The 21,795-nt window shown below is 45.1% G+C and overlaps 1 protein-coding gene across 5 annotated transcripts in view; it reads left to right on the forward strand.

Annotated features, from left to right (window-relative positions):
- The window catches only part of LOC138818163 (synphilin-1-like), a 131,868-nt gene that overhangs the window by 74,095 nt on the left and 35,978 nt on the right, over nucleotides 1–21,795 (forward strand). For all 5 annotated transcript variants that reach the window (XM_070009101.1, XM_070009098.1, XM_070009100.1 and 2 more), the window contains exons 3-4: nucleotides 5,878–5,950; nucleotides 18,724–19,586. In XM_070009101.1, coding sequence (XP_069865202.1) covers nucleotides 5,878–5,950; nucleotides 18,724–19,586 — 936 coding nt within the window. The remainder of the gene's footprint in view (nucleotides 1–5,877; nucleotides 5,951–18,723; nucleotides 19,587–21,795) is intronic.

Genomic DNA, 21,795 nt, shown 5'->3' on the forward strand with positions numbered 1-21,795 from the left:
TGCCAAGTGCGCCTTCTGTGTGGTGGGAAAGAAACTGGAAAGAACTTTTGAGAGAAAAAGCAGCGAGGCCCAGGGAGCTGGGAGGGGGAGCAGGATTTAAGGAATTTGAGAAAGAACTAGTCAGTGTTAGCACCTAGGATTGGAAGGATTGGAAACTGTCCACCGGCTTTTTCTGGCTAAGCCCTTTCTCCTGCCTATAAAAGACCCACAGGAAAGCGGTGGAGCTTGGAGCTCTGCGGGAGAAGGCAGAGCTCCGGAGGGGAAAGGCGGAGCAGGGCAGGGCTTTAACAAGAGCAGGAAAGCCCATGGTGGGATGGAGAACACTCCGAGGTGGCCGGAGCACTTCTTTGCTTTGACGGGATCCCTGGAGACAGCCAATTCTGAAGAGAGGGGCAGAGGAGGAGGGAAGGGGAAGTTGTTGGGAGAAGATTGTGAGGAGATGGAGAAGGGGCGGGGAGCTAGCATGCAGAAGTGGACAGCAGGGCACACAGCACCAGAGGTCCATCAAGTCAGGACGCCCTTCCTGAGTCTTTGAAGGACAGGATGCTGGAAACGGATTCATCTCTGAAGGCGCCACTAGCTGCAGGACTTCTTTCGCTGTCTACTTCGCGTGGGTCCATCATCGGCGGTGTTTTACTGTGTGCCTGTCGAGATGTTGGCCTGCCTGTTGGAAAGCTCCGTGAGAAATGATGGATTTCTGGATAGCTCTTGGAGTGGATGACTCCAGTGTTTCTTTGAGAAACTTAACAGGGCCTTCATCTTGAAAGTCTCTCGCTTGGAAAGGTACATGAGACAGTCTTCTTTCCTTTCTGTGGCTCATGACCATTTGAGTCATGTCTGCCGCTTCTCCCAGCTGGCTCCAGGTTTCGGGAATAAGTGCCAGAGCCTCCAGGCCTGCAACATGTCTAGGGTGGCCGGAGACCCCAGGAGCCCAGTGTGGAAATCACGCCCTGTCATTATAGATCCTGTGCGTGTTCAGTGTTCTGCATGGCAGGCTGACAGACCTGGCCGGGGGCCGGCTGAGGAGAAGCTCTTGCGTTATATGGACTGTGTGGCTTGTGAAGGAAGCTGTGTTTAGACCCGGCCCTCCGCCACCCACTCTCTTGGGTGAGGAAAGAAGAATGAGGAGTCAGATAACATGCTGGGGTGTGCTGAGCCCCTTCCCTTCCCTTCCCTTCCCAGCTCTGCCCCTCCCTTCCCAGCTCTTTCTATCTATCTGATGTCTTGATCTTGGGAACTTACCATCCTGACAGAAATCAAGGTGAGGAGGGAGGGCACTCGACACACTCGTGGAAAACAGGTTAGGGAGAAGAGGCAAAAGGCTTACTTAACAGGACTTCACAGTTTGCAAAATGGCTTCACCTTCCTTATCTCGTGTAATTATCTCTATTGCATAGATAAGAAAACTGGGCACTGAAGACGTGAAATGATTTCTTTACCTAGAGCCACAGAGATACAACTTAGATCCAGATCTCTGGCTCCTCCTTTGTCCTTTATATAAAAGGCGAAGGCATCAGCAAGTCCTCCTGCTAGAATTACATTAGTGTTGTTTCCTTTTAAGCACACCATGATTACATTGCTAGATTTTAAATTACAGTCTGTACTGAAAGAGTGTTCCATAAGTACAAACTAATCACTTAAGTCATTTAATTCAGCTTAATTCGTTTAATTCAGCTTAGTAACTTCCTAGTTTCTTATGTAAATAAAATATTGTCCACCTACACAGGAACCAATCAAAATGTTTATATAAACATATAGAAGAAATGTAATAGGCTAGATTCTGTAGTAGAAGGAAATACTACCCAGCAGCGATCTTTCAGCTACCTTACACATTCGAATCTCCTGTGTGGGCCCATATTCGGATTTCCTAACTCAGTAGCTCCGGGATGGCTCCCAAGAATTTGAATTCCCAGCACATTCCTGGATGATGCTGATCCACTGCTCCAAGGACCACAGATGGGAAATCTGAAGTGTTATTTCCATCTGGGAGAGTCAGAGATGATACCGTAGAAATGTTCCCCAGGCAAAGTTTGAAGAATTCAAAGGAGTTTACCTATTGAACTGGGCAGGATATCATCGTAGGCAGGTGGAAGGCATACATAAAGATATACGCAGGCAGGGGGACCTCAAGGTATTTGTTATTATGCTATCAGAGAGAAGGGCATAAAAGGGAGAGAGGTATGAGCTCCTTCCAAGCCAGGCCACGCAGGCTTTGTCCCGTAGGCTTTTCCGAGCCACTAAAGGATTTGCAACAAAAGAGGAAATTATGTCAAATTTGCATTTGATAAAGTGAATTATTCTAGTGTCAATGTGAGGACTTGGAAGAAATTCCCCTGTTTTTACTTAAACATGAAAAAGCTCCTTTGAATATCTATAGCACCAGGAGCAGGATGTAGTAAAATGTATGCACATGTGGGTGCAGTCGTTCAAACAGTTAGTCAGTCCTATGTGCATCATCTATACACAAATCAAAGATATTTTTCCTCCTCATTGCTTATGGGAGCCAACACTCACAGAAAAGGAACAACCAGAAGACAAGGTGGTATTTACTGAGGGCTGGAAAGAGAAAGGTCGGTTAGAATGAACCGTCAGCCAGGGCTGGGTGGAGAAAGCAAAACACAAGCTGGCCTATTTGTGTGGCTTGAGAAAAACCTTGCAGCACAGGTGAACTCAGAGTCAAAGAACAAAAGAATCAGTTACACTTCGGCCTCACTGGGACATGGAGAAGCTGGAGGACTACTCAGCCTTTCATGATAGGCTTCCTCTTGAGATGTGGTAGAGAAAAGTGAGGGAATTCCACTTGATTCTACAGGCATCACCTCGAGGAATTAGATAAAAGGAATGTATTAGAGTACTGTCGTGAAAAGGGAGTACAATATAAAGCTTTTCAAGTAGCTGCAGGTCCTCTCTTTTCTCATCACCAAGGATAATAGGAACCAAGGGAACTAACTAAGCCTTTTCATTGGGAGGCCCAAGGCGGGACAGAGGTGCTGGGCTTTGGTTCTGATAGGCTGAAGCAACAGTACTTGCTGCTGGCTGGTGTCCTGGGAATGAGGTAAGGTGGCACTCTGACAGCTCTGTATAAAAGGCCATCTGTCCTGTAAATTGGGTGGAAGGTCTTTTATTCCAGCTTCCAGATGGTAGAATCTTGCAAAAAAGACTTCCTGGGTCACGTGCTTACTCTCAAGTCTTCAAATAAGTAAACGAGTTTCCAGAATGTTTTCTGGCTTATTTCCTATGCATTTCCTCACTTGACAGCTTGCTCTGCTCTATGGCCATTCCTTAAGGCTTACCTTCTGTCCTGATAAAGTGTTTGTACTTATTGAAAAAAATCGATACATTGCTCCTTTTTTTTTTGGTGCCTTTACAAATAATGATGGATTTGCCCAGAGATTGGGTTTCTGTTGAATGGGGGCATTCCATATTTTTTTTTTGGTCAGTCATGGGGCCTGAACTCTGGGCCTGGGCGCTGTCCCTCAGCTCTTCAGCTCAAGGTAGCACTCTACCACTTCTGTTTTTTTCTGCTTATGTGGTGCTGAGGAATTGAACCCAGAGCCTCATGCATGGGAGGCAAGCGCTCTACCACTGAGCCACCTTCCCAGCCCATTCCATACACCCTTAAATGTATTCACAACTGTCATTTCCTGACCAACACATCATCTTCACCTTTGGCCACTCTACTTCTATTCCCAGGAGCAACACGTAACTTTTTCTTAAAGGTGATTTTGTTCCTTTACATGCCTATGATTCAAAAAGTCCAAGTATCTCTTTACAAAAGAGGCGCGGCTCCCAACGGCACGCTCGGTGGTTCAGGCCCGGGCGCCGCTCAGCAGGCAACACTGCTGTTCACTCCATTCCCTCACGCCGCAGGGAGCCGTGCGGCTCAAACACAAACCTCATCCAAGGAAAACTCTGTGGTCAAATGCCAAGACTTGAAAGTAGGCTGAACAAATCAGAGACCCTCGTGTGTCTGCCTTTGGATTGGGAGTAGGATATATGCTCTGGAAATTACAGGTAACCGCCGACCCATTTAAATCAGCTGTATCTCCAGCCAACGCTGCCAGCTTTATGGCATCTATCATGAACTATATTGAAACATCCTCTGAAATTGCCTTTCTAAAATTGGGCCTTGGAAGAAAAGTGGGGGTTGGGGGAGAAAAGGAGGGAGGATTAGACTTTGCCAAAGGGTGTATACAACAACCAAAACAAGAGTCCCCGATTTTAATTGAATGACGGACTGTGTAATTATTTAACATGTACCAGCTGGTCTCAAGGAGCTACCGGATCCCTTAGAGAGCTTGTATGTGGCTAGAAGCGTGACATCACTTAGTGGTATCAAGAAAGATGCCTTTGCCACCTGTGTCCTCCCTGACCTTGCAAGAACATAATGTGGAAGGAAAAGTCAGCTGGGGTTCATTTTTGGTTTGAGAGACAACCATCCCTCTCTCTGCCCAGGCAGTGGATTTCCTAGAGCACCTGTAGTCTCTGAGGAATGGCCCAGAAAAACAGAATGGTATTGCATCAGATAGGTAAAGGTAATTTCTCTAATTAGTCAGGAGAGATCTTATTTAGTGTTTCACTCAGGAACGCTGGACACGGGTGTGTGCCGTGCAGTTTGGCAAGCTGATAGCAGCTTCCTCCACCCCCACGCTGGCCCCGCTGGGCCGCTGTCCTGTGGCTGCAAGGCGAAGCTTCATCTATCATTTATCGATGCTAAGACCGCTCCAGAACCTTCGTATTGAAAAACGCGTTCTAATTACACAGCCCTCTTCTGCGATGCTGGAATAATCCTAATGTCTATTCTCTTTTCATTTTTCTTTTCCAGTAAATATTTTCTCAATCCCACCCCCCAAAAGAAACAATTTGCATTGGAGAAGTAACTCATGATACATGCTCATTTATTTAGAGGTAGAGAGCAAAGTGGGGTTTTTTCCCTTTAACCAAACTGCGTTTTGCCAATTAAAATATGAGCATGATTGAAGACAGTCCCTTGCCTTCGATTAAAGAAAGAGCTCATCCTATTTATTTTGTCTTAAAACACCCTTCTCGAAAGAAAGATTGATCGGTATCAAATGTAGTTCCCATAAATCATCGCTATTGATTTTACATTTGTTTGAGCGCTTCGGATTTTGTGCCACCTGGTGTCATAATTTGTTATCCTGAGAGCCAGTCCCCGAATTGGCACTGGGACACTGAAAGGTGCTTTCTCTCCTTTCAAACTAATCTATACACGAAACAGATGAGCTTTCAAACACAGACCCAGCTCCCCTCCCTGGTGATGTCATCACCCTGGTATTTCCTGTGGAGCCTCCAGGGGCCCATGAGTAAAACCGGCCCCCCGGGTGACCGTGGGGGGCTTTTGCAGTCAGTGAGTATCCCTGCAATCATACTCACTTACCTGGAGCTGCAGAAGCTCAGTGCTCCCTTAGTTGACTTTGACGCATTAAACTGGCCCTTAGGGTTCTATTATACCAAGACCTTGGCCATCTTCAGTAAACGCTCAAGGCCAGATCGTTCCAACTTTCCCCAGTGTGAGACAGAACTGTGCTGCCTAACACCCCCACCGTGTTCAAGGTCTCTGTGACTGCCTCCATGCTAATAGGCAGAAGAGAGCAGGCTGCCAGACTGCTGGAATCCCACGAGGGTGGGTGAGCTAGCCTTCTTTTGGGTGTGCCTTTTGGCTGGCGATTGGAGCGCGAGCTTTCCTGCTATTTATTTTTTTAGATGTTTCAGTAGTTGTACCAAAGGGGTTTCCAGTCAAGATGTCGGATTCTGAGTGCGCGGCATCTGCATCAGCCTTCCTGCCCCCCGCATTCAGTGCTCCCCATTTTGAGTTGTTGCTTTACAGCCTTTCTCCTCTGGTTTTTTCTCATTCAGTATTCAGTCACGTCACTCAAGACCATCCCCGAGCTCTGCCGACGATGTGATTCCCAAAATGAAGACAGACCAGGTAGGTGTGGCCCCTCGTTCTCCTTGCACTGAGCTGAGTGGGAAGGTCCCCCGGGACAGAGGGGTCCCCGCACACTGGCTGCCCCGCGTTCTGTGCTCTTTGCCCTTTCTGATGTCTCTCTCCATGGACTCCACCTCCCCACCCTCACCCACCAAAGCCGGCCAGGCCCGGGGAGTGCTCACCAGGAAGGCCCTGGCTCTGTACAGCAGCGAGTAGGTCTTGGCATGGCCAAACCACAGTGTATGCAGCAATTTACAGAAAAACCGAGAAACCATTGGTGACAACACATAATGACACAGGCGCCAATGGGGGAAAAAAAAGCTTTCCTGGAGGCTTTGATTGCCCATCTGGCAGGAGCAGCTCGAGGACAGGGCTGTGACACGTGCGGCCCGACAGATCTGCAGCCAGGCACACGGAGACAGCCAGGAGCGGGGACTGCACACGCAGCTCAACAGGGAAACCCGAAACCAGCTGCCTGACCTTTCCTCCTTCCACCCGCGCCCCTCCCCCAGCCGGAAGAAGAAACAAAAGGGACATCCAGGGTTGTCTTTCCCTCCATAAACCAAACTGAACCTCTACACGGTTCTCTCTGTGGTGAGCAAAAAGAAAGAAAAATAAAGAAGGATACTGGCAGGAATGATTCCCTCAGATGAAACTATGAAATGATGTTTTATTTTTTTTCTCTCCAAGTAATCACTCTAAGGCATCTTCATTAACCTTGCCCCAAACTGAACCCCTTCTGCTGATAGTCACATGACCCTGAGATGGCAAGCTGGCAGGAGGATTAACATAAACCTCAAATTACCAGTAGCAGGATTGAAAATAAATAGGCGTGTCTCACCTGGCTTGCCACGCGTGGTCTAGGTTTCTAGCTGGAAGGGCTTTGCCACACTAATGCACCTTTGTCTGGAATGCTTGTTTGCTTTTGGTATTTTGCCTAGATGTGACAAGAAAAATCAGTCTTCCTAGGTTTGTTGATTTTGTGGGTTATGCGTAAGGGTGAAAGTAAGGCAACCGTGTTGGGGTCAGAGCTGTCACAGAAGATGGTTTCAGGCTCAAATAGAATTGTGTGTGTGTGTGTGTGTGTGTGTGTGTGTGTGTGTGTGTGTGTGTGTGTGTGTATCTGTATCTCTGTGTGTATATGTTAGTACTGGGGTTTGAACCCAGGGCCTGGGTGCTGTCCATTAACTTTTTTAGCTCAAAGCTGGCATTCTTCTGCTTGAGCCACATCTCCATTCCAGCTTTTTGCTGATTACTTGGGGATAAGAGTGTCTCCAATTTATCTACCTGAGCTGGCTTCCAACCTCAGTCCTCAGATATCAGCCTCCTAAGTAGCCAGGATTATAGGCATAAGCCACCAGCACCCAGTATACACTTCCTTTTCTTTTTTTTTTTTTTCTGAATTGTATACTTCAAAATGCTTCTGTTTCCACTGAGTGTAAGAGAGGATTTCTGCAGTGTCCTTTCAGGATTTCTCTCCTCAAGGTGGTATATTTTTCCAGAGCTGGAGTACTATCTCTGCCCAGACTACACTCTGCCACAGAGCTACCAGCCTGAAGACCTGGGTTCAGATTAGAATTCAGCCATTGCTCACCAACATGACTTTGAGTCTGCAACTAGTTATCTCTAAAATAAATAAAACATTTCTGCCACACACACCAATTAGGTTCTGTACTGGAGGGCACCTTCGAAATATCAGATTTTCTTTCTTTTTTTAATTGGGGGTATAAGAGCAAGAGAGAAAACAATCATAACAAATATCTCATACACTCTGAGGAAGTAGGTGCCATTATGTGCTAGGTACTGTGGCGGGCACTTTCCTTACATTAGCTCAGTGAATCCTAACACCCCTGTGAGCCAGGTTCTTTCAGGTTATTTATATTATAGATAAGCAAAGGGGAAAAACAGACTTTAAGTATCTCACTTAGAACCTTACAGTGATTATGTGATAGAGCTGCATCTCAGACTATGAGGAGCCCTGTGCTCTACATATACTACTACCTTTCAGCTAGCTGGACGTAGTAGTAGTAGTGGTTGCTATTTAACTTTGGGACATTATCCTTTTAAAGCTTTTAAAATCAGCAAACAGCCCCCCACCCCCTACACTGACACACACTGCCTCAGTTAAATAGCTACTCTGACCGAGTTAATGAGAATAAACAGCAATTTTGACAATTATTTTTCCTGGGTCTGTCTGGTGTGTTTCATCCTTTTCACATCTGCAGGTCTAAGCACTTCTGCAGTAGCATGGTTAGACTTCTTCTGTGGTAGAGGAGGTCAGGATGAAGTTAAGAATCTTTTGAACTTTACACAGAGCGAGAATCTAGTGTTCAAGGTGATTAACAATAATTAGATAGGACAAGAATCTGGTGTTCGAGGGAAAGACTCACACCTCTTGAAGGAGTCACACATAGAACTCCAAGTGGAAGGACCATTCGTGGGCTGAGAAACTAGAGAGCTGGGCCTTACCTGCTGCATGCCTGAAATCCAGCCACTGGAGAGGTAGATTGGAAGAGGGCTCAGCCTGAGCCATAGCATAGCAAGATCCCATGGGAACCAGTGAGCCAGGTGTGAGATTGTTTGCTTGTGATCCTAGCTACGTGGGAAGCAGAGGCAGGAGGTTCTCATTTACCTAGGAAAACAGTGGAGACCCTTTCTGAAAAATAACTGAAGTGGAAAAGGTGGGAGCATGACTTAAGTGGTGGAAGGAAGGAAAAAAGAAAGAAGGGGAAGGAGAAGGGAAGGGAGGGAGGAAAAGAGAAAGACAGGAGAGGAGGAGAGAGAAAGAAAGAAAAGGATGGACAGAAAGAAAAGAGAAGGAAGGAAGGAAGGAAGGAAGGAAGGAAGGAAGGAAGGAAGGAAGGAAGGAAGGAAAGAAGGAAGGAAGGAAGGGGAAGAAAAGAGAAGGAAAGGGGGAGGAAAAGAAGGAAGAAAGGAAGGAAGGGAGGGAAGTAAAGGAAGAGATCTGTTATAAAGCTCTGGTGCAAGGTCTTTGAAGGTGACTGGGTCTCTCCTCAGTCGAAGTTCAAGCAGAGGTGACTGTGACTCCCAGCCCTGGGGTCGTCGGCTGTACTTCATCACCTCCGTGATGTCCTAGGCCATCCATAAAAGGTTAACTATGCTGGTGGCCCTTAACTGTCTACTCCCTGGTCTCAGACTTTTCCTGTAACTGTTCCTCTAGACAAAGGACACCGAAGCACACACCCTGCCCGGGCCTAGAGCTCAGCAGGCACTACGGAGGTTTCTGAGCCATTTCTTAAGACAGTCATCTTACCAGGCAGGGTTCCAGGTACTCGAACAGCTTCCTTATCTTCACATTATTCTCTGAGGGAATATTATCACTGGGCCCATTTTGCTGATAAAGTAACTGAGGCTTATGGAGATAAGTATTTTTTCAGAGTGTGGGGGCTAGAAGTGGATCTGACATCAGCTCAGCTGTGTCCAGGGACCCTGTGAATATGAATTGATGGGATCCAAGAAGCCGGTAGCCAGTAATATAAGGGAAGGATTTGAAAATGAGGGAGTTGTGGGTGAAGTGTTTGCACACACTCTCTGCTTCTTGCACGAATGTTCATTCAGCTCTATGGTCCTCTCCAAATGAGGGTAAAAATGCATTGTGGCAACATCTGGTAGACAAATCAAAACATGCTCAAGTCAATTGACCTAAAATTTCTTAAGTCAATTACATGTTCAAATCCACATTTGTTTTTGCTCACCATGTTTTAAATGCCTTGTGATTATTTCAAAATATGTATCTGCTAAACTCATGGAGAAATTGTCTTTTTAAAAAAGGCAAATAAATATTAATGCAGTTTTGTATCAGAATTTAGATGGCAATGAGGTTAGACAATTCAATTCTGTGACAATAAATAATGCTGTGGTATGGTGGGGGGGGAGGGGAGGGTGTTGTACATGAGCCGGTACTGGGGTATAAACTCCAGGCCATGGTGCTGTCACTTAGCATTTTTGCTCAAGGCTGGAGCTCTACCACTTGAACCACATTACCACTTCTGGCTTCTTCCTAATTGATTGGAGAGACGAGTTTCTCAGACCTTCCTGCTTGGGCTGTCTTTGAACCACTATCATCAGATCTCAGCCTCCTGAGTAGCTAGGATTACAGGTGTGAGCCACCAGTACCCAGACAGTGATACCTTTGAAGATATATTCTGAAAGAAGTCTAATAGTGAGGTAACATGTTACTTGTATGACAATGAGTGGAAATACCATATTTTTTTAAACTTGGTATCTTGTGAAAGTTATTCTGTGTATATAATTAAAAGTATTCCAAATACGGTCTGCTTTTAGAACTTACACATGCAAATTTTTGTGACAAACCCTAAACTGATGAAAACAAACACTTATACTTGAAGATTCTCAAGGAGCTCAGCCATCATTGGCATGAAATTTATCCTATTGACATTGTTGTAACATCCATAGTTGGTGATACTAAATATATAAGCCTGTTTCTTATTTGTCTTAAGGTTTAATGCTAAGAGCATCACAGTGAATGTTGCTTTGGCCATTTAACCTGGCAAGAGTGCTGGTTAAGCCACCGCTGGTGATTCTCCACTGAATAGGTAGAGACCAGTCAACCCCATATCAACCCCATACAGCCAAGATGCACACACGTGGCGGAGTCCAGCTCCTGATAACAGTAATGGTTTGCAAACCGTAAAACATTCAGATGAGGATATTTGTCCTGCAAAGCAGTTATTTTTATTTCTTTAGCAAAATATAACGGTGATGTAATCCATTGTTTTCAAAGTAGATAAACATATAGTTAACTATGCTGTCAAAACAAAATTGCTCGATTTTTTTTTCTTTTTAGCTTTTTCCTACCTGTACTTTTGATGTGGTTGTAATGGTGATGAGTGGCTAACTTCATCTCCTGGTTTTTATTATGCTGTGCTTCTGCTGTAGGATATATACAGCCATCTTTCTTTTTATGGGGGGGGGAGGGTAATGGAGGAAGGCATGGAAATGGAAAGAATTATATTAAGTGACGTTAGCCAGACCCAGAGAAACAGAGCTTGCATAGTTTTTCTCATTTGTGGTGCCCATAAATGTGTGTACCTATAAATATATAAGTAAACCCACTGAGTATATGCAAGGGGTAACAAATGAATAGTAGACTCTCTGGAGAGCTCAGATAGGGCAATTCTTTAGAAAGACTAAGTCAAAGCCCCACAAAACAGTACCAGGAAATGGGTACTTACAAGGGTGGGAGGGGGTTGTGGGGCCAGAGGGAGAGGGGTAGATACATGAAAGGGGGAAGTGACAAAAATGCAGTTAAGAAGTCATTGTGCATACCACAGAATTAAGAAAAGTAAGGGAAGGGGGTGAAAATGTTGTAGGGGTCACAAAGATCAAGATATGTTGTATATTTAAACTGCTTTGTTTAATGGCAAAGAATCAACACAGAGCCTAAAAGAACTAAGAAAAGGGAAAGGGCGGGTTGGAGGGATGGAGAGAATGTTGGAAAATGTGTCGCGGATCAAGCCTCCACCGTGGCTGAGCTGCCTCTTGCTCTGTGGTAGAAGGCACCTTGGCTGCCTTGGTGCTCTGGTGCTGTCCTTGCTGGTAAATTAGCAGTGAAGAACAGCACCACCTGCAGCCTGAAGTGGGAAGCGGTGTCTGCAGCCCCCAGCCTGCTCACAAGCCGTGCATTGCTCCTGGTCTCTGCTTGATGAGTCTTTTCAGGGTGGTGTATACGTCTTTCTACAATTCCACACTGCAGAGGGAGAGAGGAGGGAAGGAAGGAAAGAGGAAGGGAGGGAGGGAGAAAGGGAGAGAAGAAAGGAGGGAGGGAGAGAGGAAGGAAGAAAGGAAGGAAGGAAGGAAGGAAGGCTAGTGAATGGCCTGGAGTGACTCAAAACTTAGTCCTGTGCTAAAGTGTTGCTAATGTCAAAGTGAAGGTCAGTGTCCTTTAGAGCTGACAGGAGACTCTGAAAGCATTTGCATGTCAGACCCAACAGACGCCATTCTGTGAAGACTGTGCTTTTGAAACCTGAAGGCTTAAAGTTGTCAAAATATTGAGTCTGACTTCATGATCGAATATGCTTCTTTACTACAAAAAAAAAAAACCAAATCAACTTTTCTGTCCAGAGTTGCAGGACGTCAGTATTTCACTGAGGAATTTTCACAGAATGAAGGAATGGACATAGGCAGGCCGCAGAGTTAACTGAGTGGATTTGCACTGCTCAGAGCGGCCACTGCTCGACATCCACTTGAGAGACAGGATGTTTAGAGCCCAAATCAATGGCTCTTTTTCCATAATCATCTGAAGACCCTAAGGTGGCTAGACCAGTGACTGACTGTCTTATAAGAATAGAGTCCTCTATACTTTCCCCTCAGTCTCAAGATACCCTCAATAAAAGAAGCTGTGTCATCAATAAGATGGACAGGCAAGCAACCCCATGGACCAGTCCAGAAATAGGTATTCCTTACACATATTCACTCTGCTGACATAATGCCCTGACACAACCCTGCAAATCCAGAGTTTACGGAATCTTCTCTTGGATAAGGTTACAGTCAGATCTCTTAGGAGAGTGCAGGGAGCAACCAGGAAGTGGTCCTCACTCCACTCCGACTTGGGCTCTCTAGCTGCTGTCATAAGGTGGAGGAAGCCGTCTGTCACCACTTTCCAATGAGCCTAGGTGTTTGCAGTAAGTAGGTCCACTCTAGACTTCACCTTAGCTAGAATAAAGGAAACTCAGGACGGTACGTGTTGACAGACCTCATCTTTCATCCTGTCTATCCGTTTGGTGTAGAAATGAATGGAAAGAAAACATTTGGAGAACAAAGAAGGTGTGTCCTAGAGGTACACCGTGTGGCTGTGTGCATGAAAAGCAGTTGCATCCAAAGTGTCTCATGGAAAGTAGAATTCATTTGGCTTCACATAACCCCTTTCTCTTTTTGATGTCTCAAGCAAAAATTCTAATATGGACCCACAATTCTATATTTAGAAGTAAATTAAACACGAGTTTAAGAAGCCAGCATTGACATTTAGTCTTAAAAGTTTGGTCCACCATTGCTACAACAAACTGTCCATTATCTTCTTAAGAAAATACTAATTTATCAGGCCCAAGAGCCAACGAGTTGTTGTGTGTCAGCGATCTACTTCACCTCAAAATTATAAATTTGTGAGGATCTGGTCAAATACATGAATCCAGAAAAAATTATAGTGTTTCATGGTGAGTCAGATGGATTTTTGAAGCCCTGTTATTTATAGACTTTTCATACAATCATAGAAATGTAAAAGTTGGATCAAATCTGAGTACTTATATCGTCTCACCTCTATTTTGCAGATGAAGAACCTTATTACTTCTTGTAGGAAATGAATGAAAGTACTTTGCAGTTTCATATTCAAAATGTCTGAATGCCTTATAGCTTACTAGCACTGTCTTTGAAATGCTCAGCAGCCCTCAGTGGGGCAAAGCTGATTTGTTGGGTTAAAACTCTTATTAATTTACTGCATTTAGCATTTGATATTTGATCTGGAATAGGACTTCCTTTCCCCTTCCTCCTCCATAAATCAGGAGTATTCTGCCCTTTTTCTATGAGTCACGGTAGCCCCAGCAGGGATATGCACGCCACATGTGGGAAAATATTATTTTAGGAACACCAGCCTACCCGAGGGATCTGATCTGGTTCTGAGTAATAAAGTCACTTACCTGAAGAGGGAGAACTCAGGATGGGACAGGGGATCCCCAGAAGCAAGGAAAGTTTTCTGCAGGCTGTGGGGAGAGAAGGCTTTCGTATGACCTAGTGAGTTCCCAGAAGATACAGAAAGCGGTCCATGTTAACAGCGATTGAGGATACGTTTGAGGGAGGGTGCCTGAGGGATGTGGGACCCGGGTGGAGGAAATAGTCGGGTCGACAGTGCCTTGGAGATGAATTGTCTGAGAGACTGCGTCAGTGTTCCTGTGGTCGTCTGGTCCACAATCAAGAGGGAGCTGCTCGGGGAGATGGTGCGTGTGTCCAGGAAGAAGGGGAGGGCAAGAAGCAGACACGATCAGTAGAGCTAGACTCGTGGATTGGAACACGGGGCCCGCCGCGGAACCTAGCAGGCCCTCGCTCCTCACCAGTGCCTGTGGACACACGGCTGGGTTCGGAGATGGGTGCTGACTGTCAGAAGCACTCCAAATGCCAGCTCGCTTCAAAGACATTAATGCGGCCTAGAAGTCAGCAGCAGCTATGTCCACTTATTTTACTGGCCAGTCTAGAAATTTTGGTCAGATGAACAGAGTCAACGTATTAGGCCTGCTGTCTTTATGTTTAATTTTATTTTCAAGGTGATGTACAGAGGGGTTACAGTTACCTAAGAAAGGCAATGAGTACATTTGTCAAACATGGTTACCCCACCCCCTTGTTTTCTCCCACTTTCCCTTCCCTCCTAAGTTGTACAGATCGTTTCCAGCACAGTGTCTGGTGAGTATCGCTGTTGCATTGGTTCACCTTTGTCCTTTGTCTCACCATTTTGTGATTCCCCTTCCCTTCCCTAGTTCAGATAAGAAGACACAGAGTACCAAAATCAACAATAGTGACAACGGGGAATAAACCAAAGGTGGGGAGAGGGAGGGGAGCAAAAGAAAGAAGAAAGAACTTCTCACAGTACATTTTTAAACGACAGCAACAAAGAAAACCCTCTTGTTTCCATCTCTTGGAGTTCATTTAGATCATCGTCATTTTATGTGGTCATGTGTACATAGCTATTGAGCTATTGTGATCCTCTGCTGGGGCTATCCTAGATACATAGTAATGATTACAAACGAGGGAAATCATGGAGCCTCTGTTTCATTGGATATGGCTTACTTCATTTCATATGATTTTTCCAAGTCTTTCCATTTCCTTATGAATGGGGCCGATACCATTCTTTCTGATGGAAGCATAGAATTCCATTGTGAATAGCCCACATTTTCTTGATGTCATCTACTGAGGGGCATCTGGGTTGGTTCCGTGTCTTAGCTTTGGTAAATAATAGCCATGATTACTTTTTGTAAGATGTTAAAAATGAAGCCATTCAAACCCAAGAGGCATCAAGAACTGAGTTAAGTAGTCTTCTTGAAGCTTTGAGGGACAAAGAGAAATTTAGGTAGAGGTCCTGGTCTCCTGCTGCCTACAGATCTAAGACAAAAGTTTCAGGGATTTAACTTTTGTGTATAAAGAATTTTCTCATAATCGCAAGAAAGCAGATCTCGCCTCAAAAAACTTCCTAGAAGCATTATTATTTTGAAACTAAATTCTATAGACAACAGTTAATTTCTAGCATTGAGATAGAACAGCATAAGTGAAATTTTTAGTAAACATAAGAATTGGAAATGAAGCCAGGCACTGTGGCTCACACTTGTAATCTTAACTATACAGGAGGCTGAGATCTGAGGATCTAGATTCAAGTCAGTCTGGGCAAAAAAGTCTGTGAGACTCTCTTTCTCAATTAACTAGCAAAAATCTGGAAGTAGAAGTGTGACTTGAGTGGTAAAACAAGCCTTGAGTGAAAAAACAAACAAACAAATGTGAGAGCAGGCCCTTAGTTCAAGCTGTAGTACTGGCACAAGAAGGAAGGAAGGAAGGGAGGGAGGGAGGAAGGAAGGGAGGGAAGGAAGGAAGGAAGGGAGAGAGGGAAGGAAGGAAGGAAAGGGAGGGAGGGAGGGGAAGGAACAAGGAAGGGGAGGAGAGAGATGGGGAAGGGAGAGAAGGAAGAAGGAAGGAAGGAAGGAAGGACAGAAGGAAGGAAGGAAGGACAGAAGGAAGGAAGGAAGGAAGGACAGAAGGAAGGATTGGAAGTGACATTCTACCCATTAAGCAACTACTCCTTTTATTCTTGCGCATTTGTCTAGCTTAGAGGAAATAAACTAATTGAATTTTTCTTTCAACTGTAGCATAAAGTTTTTTTCCTATCCAAGTATATAATGTTAGTAAATAACTGGAGCATTCTCACTAAAACCCATTAATACATTTTTTCATTAGCAGTATTTTCTTGGCACTCAAGACTCAGACTTCACTCTGCACAGATTTCACTCTGAGCCTCAAAAAGAATAAGAGGAAGGCCAACCGTCTAAATACTGACTCTCCCAGATCCTTCTGTAGAAAGAAGTGTTTTTGTAAGGCTCAGAATCTATTTCCATAGAGCATTCTTAATGGCTCCTGTCAGAACAAAACAGCTGGGCGACATATGGTATCCATTTCCCTGTATCACTTGGAAAAAATTTCGCATGTAAATAAAGCCAACATAAAAGAGTAGCCCTTTGAACCCATGGCCTTATACAACACATAAATATATCAGTACAGTGCACTCCTTGTATTGACCCAGCAAGTCATGTGGCTTGAAAAAATCTTTTAAATAAATTCAGAGATGCACATTTCTTAGAATTGCCAGAAAAAAAAATCAGAGTAATTGGCCAGATATTAGCAAACATTGTATTTACACTAAGTATGCCTCTCAGAAATGTCTGTGAATATATATTTTTCTGCCATTTTTAAAGGTTCTCAGAAGGCAGATGAATAAAATTAAAAGCATCTTTACACCTTCTATGTCCACGTCCTCTCTCTGCTGTTAGATGTAAGTGAACATACAGGATTTTTTTGTGTAGGGGTTGTTTATTTATTTATGGCTGGTACTAGGTCTTAGACTCAGTGCACTGTCCCTTAGATTTTTTTGCTCAAGGCTGGCATTCTACCTCTTGAGCCATAACTGCATTTCCAGCTTTCTCTGGTTAATTGAAGGTAAGAGTCTTACAGACTTTCTTGCTCTGGGCTGCCTTCAAACCTGAATCTCAGCCTCCTGAGTAGCTAGGATTACAAGCATGAGCCAAGGGCACCAGCCTAACCATCTGTTCTTAAGGGAAAAAAAAAGAACATCTCTGCAGACATTTCTGGCAGACATTAATTCTTCATAGCTTCACATTTCAGAAAGAAAAGAACATATGAAAGATAGAAAACTTAAATTTATAAGGGACCAACTGGAATGAGTCTTTGCTTCAGCATAATGACATTTCATGAATAACTAAATCTAATCTTTTCTGGTGATTATCACTCCTCTAAATTTATTAGCCAGACTTTTGTCCCCTGTGAGATTAAGCTGTAAATCCCTCAGAGGGATTCACCTTATGCATTTTAAAAAAATTTAATGAGTGGCGCAAATGGGGACTCAAGTTTGTCATTGTTGGATATGTTAATTGCCTGCTCTGGGCCAACCACTATGTTTAGCTCTGTAAATCAGCCAATAAGAGGAGTGCAGCAGTCTGAAGCCACTGTTCTCTTCTGGACTGTTTCTTTTCTTTTCTTGCTTTCCTTTTTTTTTTTTTTTTTTTTTGCCAGTCCTAGGGCCCTGAGCTTCATCTGCTCAAGCTAGCGCTCTACCACTTGAGCCACTTCCGGCTTTTTCTGAGTATGTGGTACAGAAGAATCGAACTCAGGGCTTCATGCATGCTAGGCCAGCACTCTACCACCAAGCCACATTCCCAGCCCAAGCAGCCCTCCCTCCACAGCAGACCCCTTGAAAGTGAATGCCAACTTCTTGTCCATTTGGGAGATAAAACTCACAATTAGGTAATGTTCGGGTTCAGAATACTTACATCTCACCACCTTCTCTTGGTTCCAGAGCTCTTCAGTCCTAGAACAGATCCCAGTGACAAGACTTAGTACTTCAACGTAGGGAACTTTAACAAGGAACCTTACCCATAACCCAGCTAGGGACCATTGGAGAAGTTACACATCTGCACATTCACTCTTGTCCCTGGTTCTTGCTCTTGGTTGTGCCAATAGTAAAGACCATACGTGGACACTTCTGGAGCCTTCTTGCATGCTATTGTTCTAAAAAGGCACATGGTTGGTCTCTAGTTGGAAGGAATGCCCTGAAACCTCACGTCTTTGATGGGGAGTGGTACAATTAAGCAGAGGACATGACGAGTGGGAATTATACATCAGTGACCTTAAGATATCCCAGCAGGAAGTTGGAATGGGGTGCTTCGTCCTGGATGGGTTAAGTTCACCATGCCTTGTCTCTCATGGCTCAGCAAATCCCTGACCACCTCATTCCATTCTGTTCCTTCCCTAACCACCTAAAGAAAAACTAGTGAGTCGCTCACATTGTACAGTTCACGTTTGGATCACTTAGTCTATCTTTACAGGAGACCTCTTAAACCTTACAGCTGTGGGCATGCATATGTGCGTATTCCTAAATTACTTTGGAGGCTTACTTAACACGGATAATCCTCTAATATTGTTCTTCAGGGTGATGGCAAGTGTTTAAATATTTCCAGAACTATTGTGAGGAAAGAAACTTAATTATCTGTCTGCACTGTCTTGTATTTTTGTTTGAATTCAAGTCCTCATGCTTATGGGCTGATGCTCTCCCACTTGAGCCACACTTCCAGGCTGGCTGTATGGTGGTTATTTTAGAGGTGGAGTTTTGCAGACTTTCCTGCCCAGGCTGGCGTTGAACCATGATTCTCCAGATCTTAGTCTTCTAAGAAGCTGGATGACAAGCATGAGCCACCAGCACCTGGCTTGAATTGCTTTTCTTTAACTTTCTGCTCTTACCATGATCACCACTACACTGGGCTGTGAGTCCCTGTGTCCTGACTTGCTTTTATCATTCACTGTCTCCAGTGGTAAGTACAAATCACGTGTTCTGTGGACATGCATTCTCTTCTGCTTGCTCCTTCACACAGGGTCTTAGTCTGAGCTTAACTTGAATGGACCGCGTCTGCCCGCGTGGCCCTCATGCCAGTGTAATAATCTCCTCTTTTAACTTTTCTTTTTAAACCCAGTTTCTAGCTCTGGCTGGAGCTGCGGCGTCTCCACTCTCATCACAAACACACAAAAGCCCACAGGAATCGCTGACATATACAGCAAGTTCCGCCCTGTGAAGCGCGTGTCCCCGCTGAAACATCAGCCAGAGACTCTGGAGAACACTGAAAACGATGACCAAAAGAATCACAAAGTAGAGTACCAGAAAGGGGGCGGCCCAGACCCGCCCGAGCAGCTCAGGCCCGATGATGGAGGAAGAGGCTTGCCGCCAGGCAAGGGTGCCGATCCTGGCAGTGCCCTGGACGAGCTGGAGCATTACGACCTGGACATGGATGAGATTCTGGATGTGCCTTACATTAAGTCTACCCAACAGCTGGCCTCGTTTACCAAGGCGACTTCAGAAAAAAGAATTCTGGGGTTGTGTACCACCATCAACGGTCTTCCTGGCAAAGCCTGCTCCACGGGAAGCAATGAGAACTCACCGCCCAGCGCCGCGCCGCTCTGTGTCCTCTCTCCCATGAAAAGCCCTCACCTGAGAAAAGCATCTGCAGTGCTCTTGGAGAAACACAAGCCCTCCGTGGAGGAATCGAGCAGCTCGCCTCCTCTGCCTCCCTGTGGCTCTGCCTGCGAGCCGGAAAGCCAGAGTAAAGACTTCTTAAACAAGTCCTTCAGCGACCCACCGGGCCGAAAAATGGAAAAGACAATGACAGACTGCCAGCTCAGGTCATTTCACCTGCCGTCCTCCACCACAGAACCCAGGCTGGAGGAGCAGGTCAACGGCCTGGCCTGGCCCAGCTCCCAAGGCCCTGAAGAAATGACTGAGCACTTGAAAAAAGTCAAGAGCATCCTGAACATTGTGAAAGAAGGACAGATATCTCTCCTGGTGAGTATAATCTATCTACTCTAGTTACACACACACACGCACGCACGCACACACACACACACACACACACACACACACACACACACACACACACAGAGTCTAGGGACTATATTTATAACAGCATAACAATTTCTGTTGTTGTTAAACTTCCTGAGGTTTTAATGGGGAACCTCTGATGGTGTTGTCTTTGTCTGGGCCAGCCCTGGGCTTCTCACTCAGGGCTCTTGAGTTCCACCTTGCTTTTTTGCTCTCAAGGCTGGTCTTCTGCCACTTGAGTCATACCTCCACTTCTAGATTGTACTGGTTAATTGGAGGAATGTCTCACAGACTTTCCTGCCCAGGCTAGCTTTGAACCTTGATCGTCAGATCTCATCAAGCTTCCGAGGTTTTGGTTTTGTTTATTTTTGTGCCAGTCCTGGGATTTGAATTCAAGGTCTGGGCATTGTCCCTGAGCTTTTTTTTTTTTCTTTCTTCCTTCTCTGAAGGTTATCATTCTGCCACTTGAGCTCCACTTCCAGCTTTTTGGGAGGATACTTGAGATAAGAGTCTCACTGACTTTCCTATTTGGGCTGGCTTTGAACCACCATCCTCAGATCTTGGCTTCCTGAGTAGCTAGGATTACAGGTGTGAACCACTGGTATCTGGCTTACTTTTGAATTTTAAAATAAAAATTTCGGAAGTTGTGAGAGGGAAAACAAACAACTACTGAAGCAGTGTTATTTCATTTTAGCTCTTCATGCATTCAGCTAGGATAAAGACATTTAATCTGAAAGAGCTAACAGAGCCTGGCACTTCTTTGAAAACTTGAATTTTCATGTCATTTTTCCCCCTCTCTCCAAATGGTGCCCAATGCCCTCGCTCAATCAGCTGTGGGAACATCAGTTCCTTGCTCATGGTGGACCTGCCAGATAAATGAACAGAGAGTCTCTGTCCTGGGCTGATCATTATTCAGAAGAGTTGGAGCAGGCTGCTTGAAAAACATTTGCAGATAGAAGCTTACCCTCGAGCTTGCTTGTCCTCTGACCCCATGAAGTTTTTACTTAGTTCCAGCTCTGCCTATCTAGGGAGCATGGAGAAGCATTTCCAAAGACTCCAGACGCAGAGGATGGTGATGTAAGAAAAGTTGGGTCTGCTCAGGCTCAGAGAGAGCCCAACTGAAATAGCTCTCCATCTGCTGCATTGTTCTTTTCTGGCCTCCAGCCGCGGATCAAACAGTAGCCAGCCTGGACTCACACGATGATGCTAATTAAATCTCATTCAAGACAATCATTGCATCTTGGTAATGTGATTCTACTTAGTGGAAAGCCATAGAGGAAGTGCAGTGTGCTTGGTCCATTACCACAAATATTATTTAACAGGACAATATGATTGAATTTGAGTTTTTATTTCTCCTGAAAGTAGCTTTTCCATTTTTCCTGGCACGTTCCTCTAATTCTCTGTGATTCATTCTATTCTTCCTTTTTTCTTCTTGGAGGAACTCAGGAGTGAACTTAGAGCTGCCTGCTTGCTAAATAAGCGCTCTTCTACTCAAGCCTCCGGTCTTTTTGGTTACGGTTGCTTTTGGGGATGGGATGACCTGTACCACCATCACACTGATGCCCTCAGCTGTAGCTGGAATGATAGTTTTGTTCCATTGGATGAGTGTGTCATAAATCCCACCCCGCCCCCAGCTTTCCTCCAATCAGACCTCCAGATCTCTGCCTCCCAAGTAGCTAGGATTACAGAATGAACTACCAGAGCCCAGATTTTTCTTCTCCCATTTGTTTTCGTATTTCCCAAATGCTAACACCATTCAGTTCCCCCGCCAACAGTCTGTGCCAACCACTTCATCCACAAGGGGTTCCATTGGTGAGAAACCCAAAGGCCACGTGACCCCCCCCCCACTGCCCCTCAGAAGTTATCAGTGTCTGCTCAGAGTGCGGGCAGCAGTCATCCTCATGAAGTTAGCAGTCAGAGCCAGCGGTCCACCATTCCCAGCGAACAGTTGAAACAAGTTGCTCATTAACAGATCTGCAGCAGGGAATGAAACAGCTCCAGTGCTCAGGGGCTAGACAGTCAGTGGGGGCCAACAGACAGTGAGGCTGCCAGGCACCCCCAAAAGTCACTACCATTACTTGGAAAGTCCACCTGAAGCCTCCACAGCATAATGAGCTTCATGCCCTAGCCCTGATGCTCTGTCTTGTAGGAAGGTCAGTCTCTTAAGAACTCT

Source organism: Dipodomys merriami, unplaced genomic scaffold, assembly GCF_024711535.1.
Source record: "Dipodomys merriami isolate MVZ:Mamm:240054 unplaced genomic scaffold, mDipMer1.0.p SCAF_72, whole genome shotgun sequence".
Classification (NCBI taxonomy): domain Eukaryota; kingdom Metazoa; phylum Chordata; class Mammalia; order Rodentia; family Heteromyidae; genus Dipodomys; species Dipodomys merriami.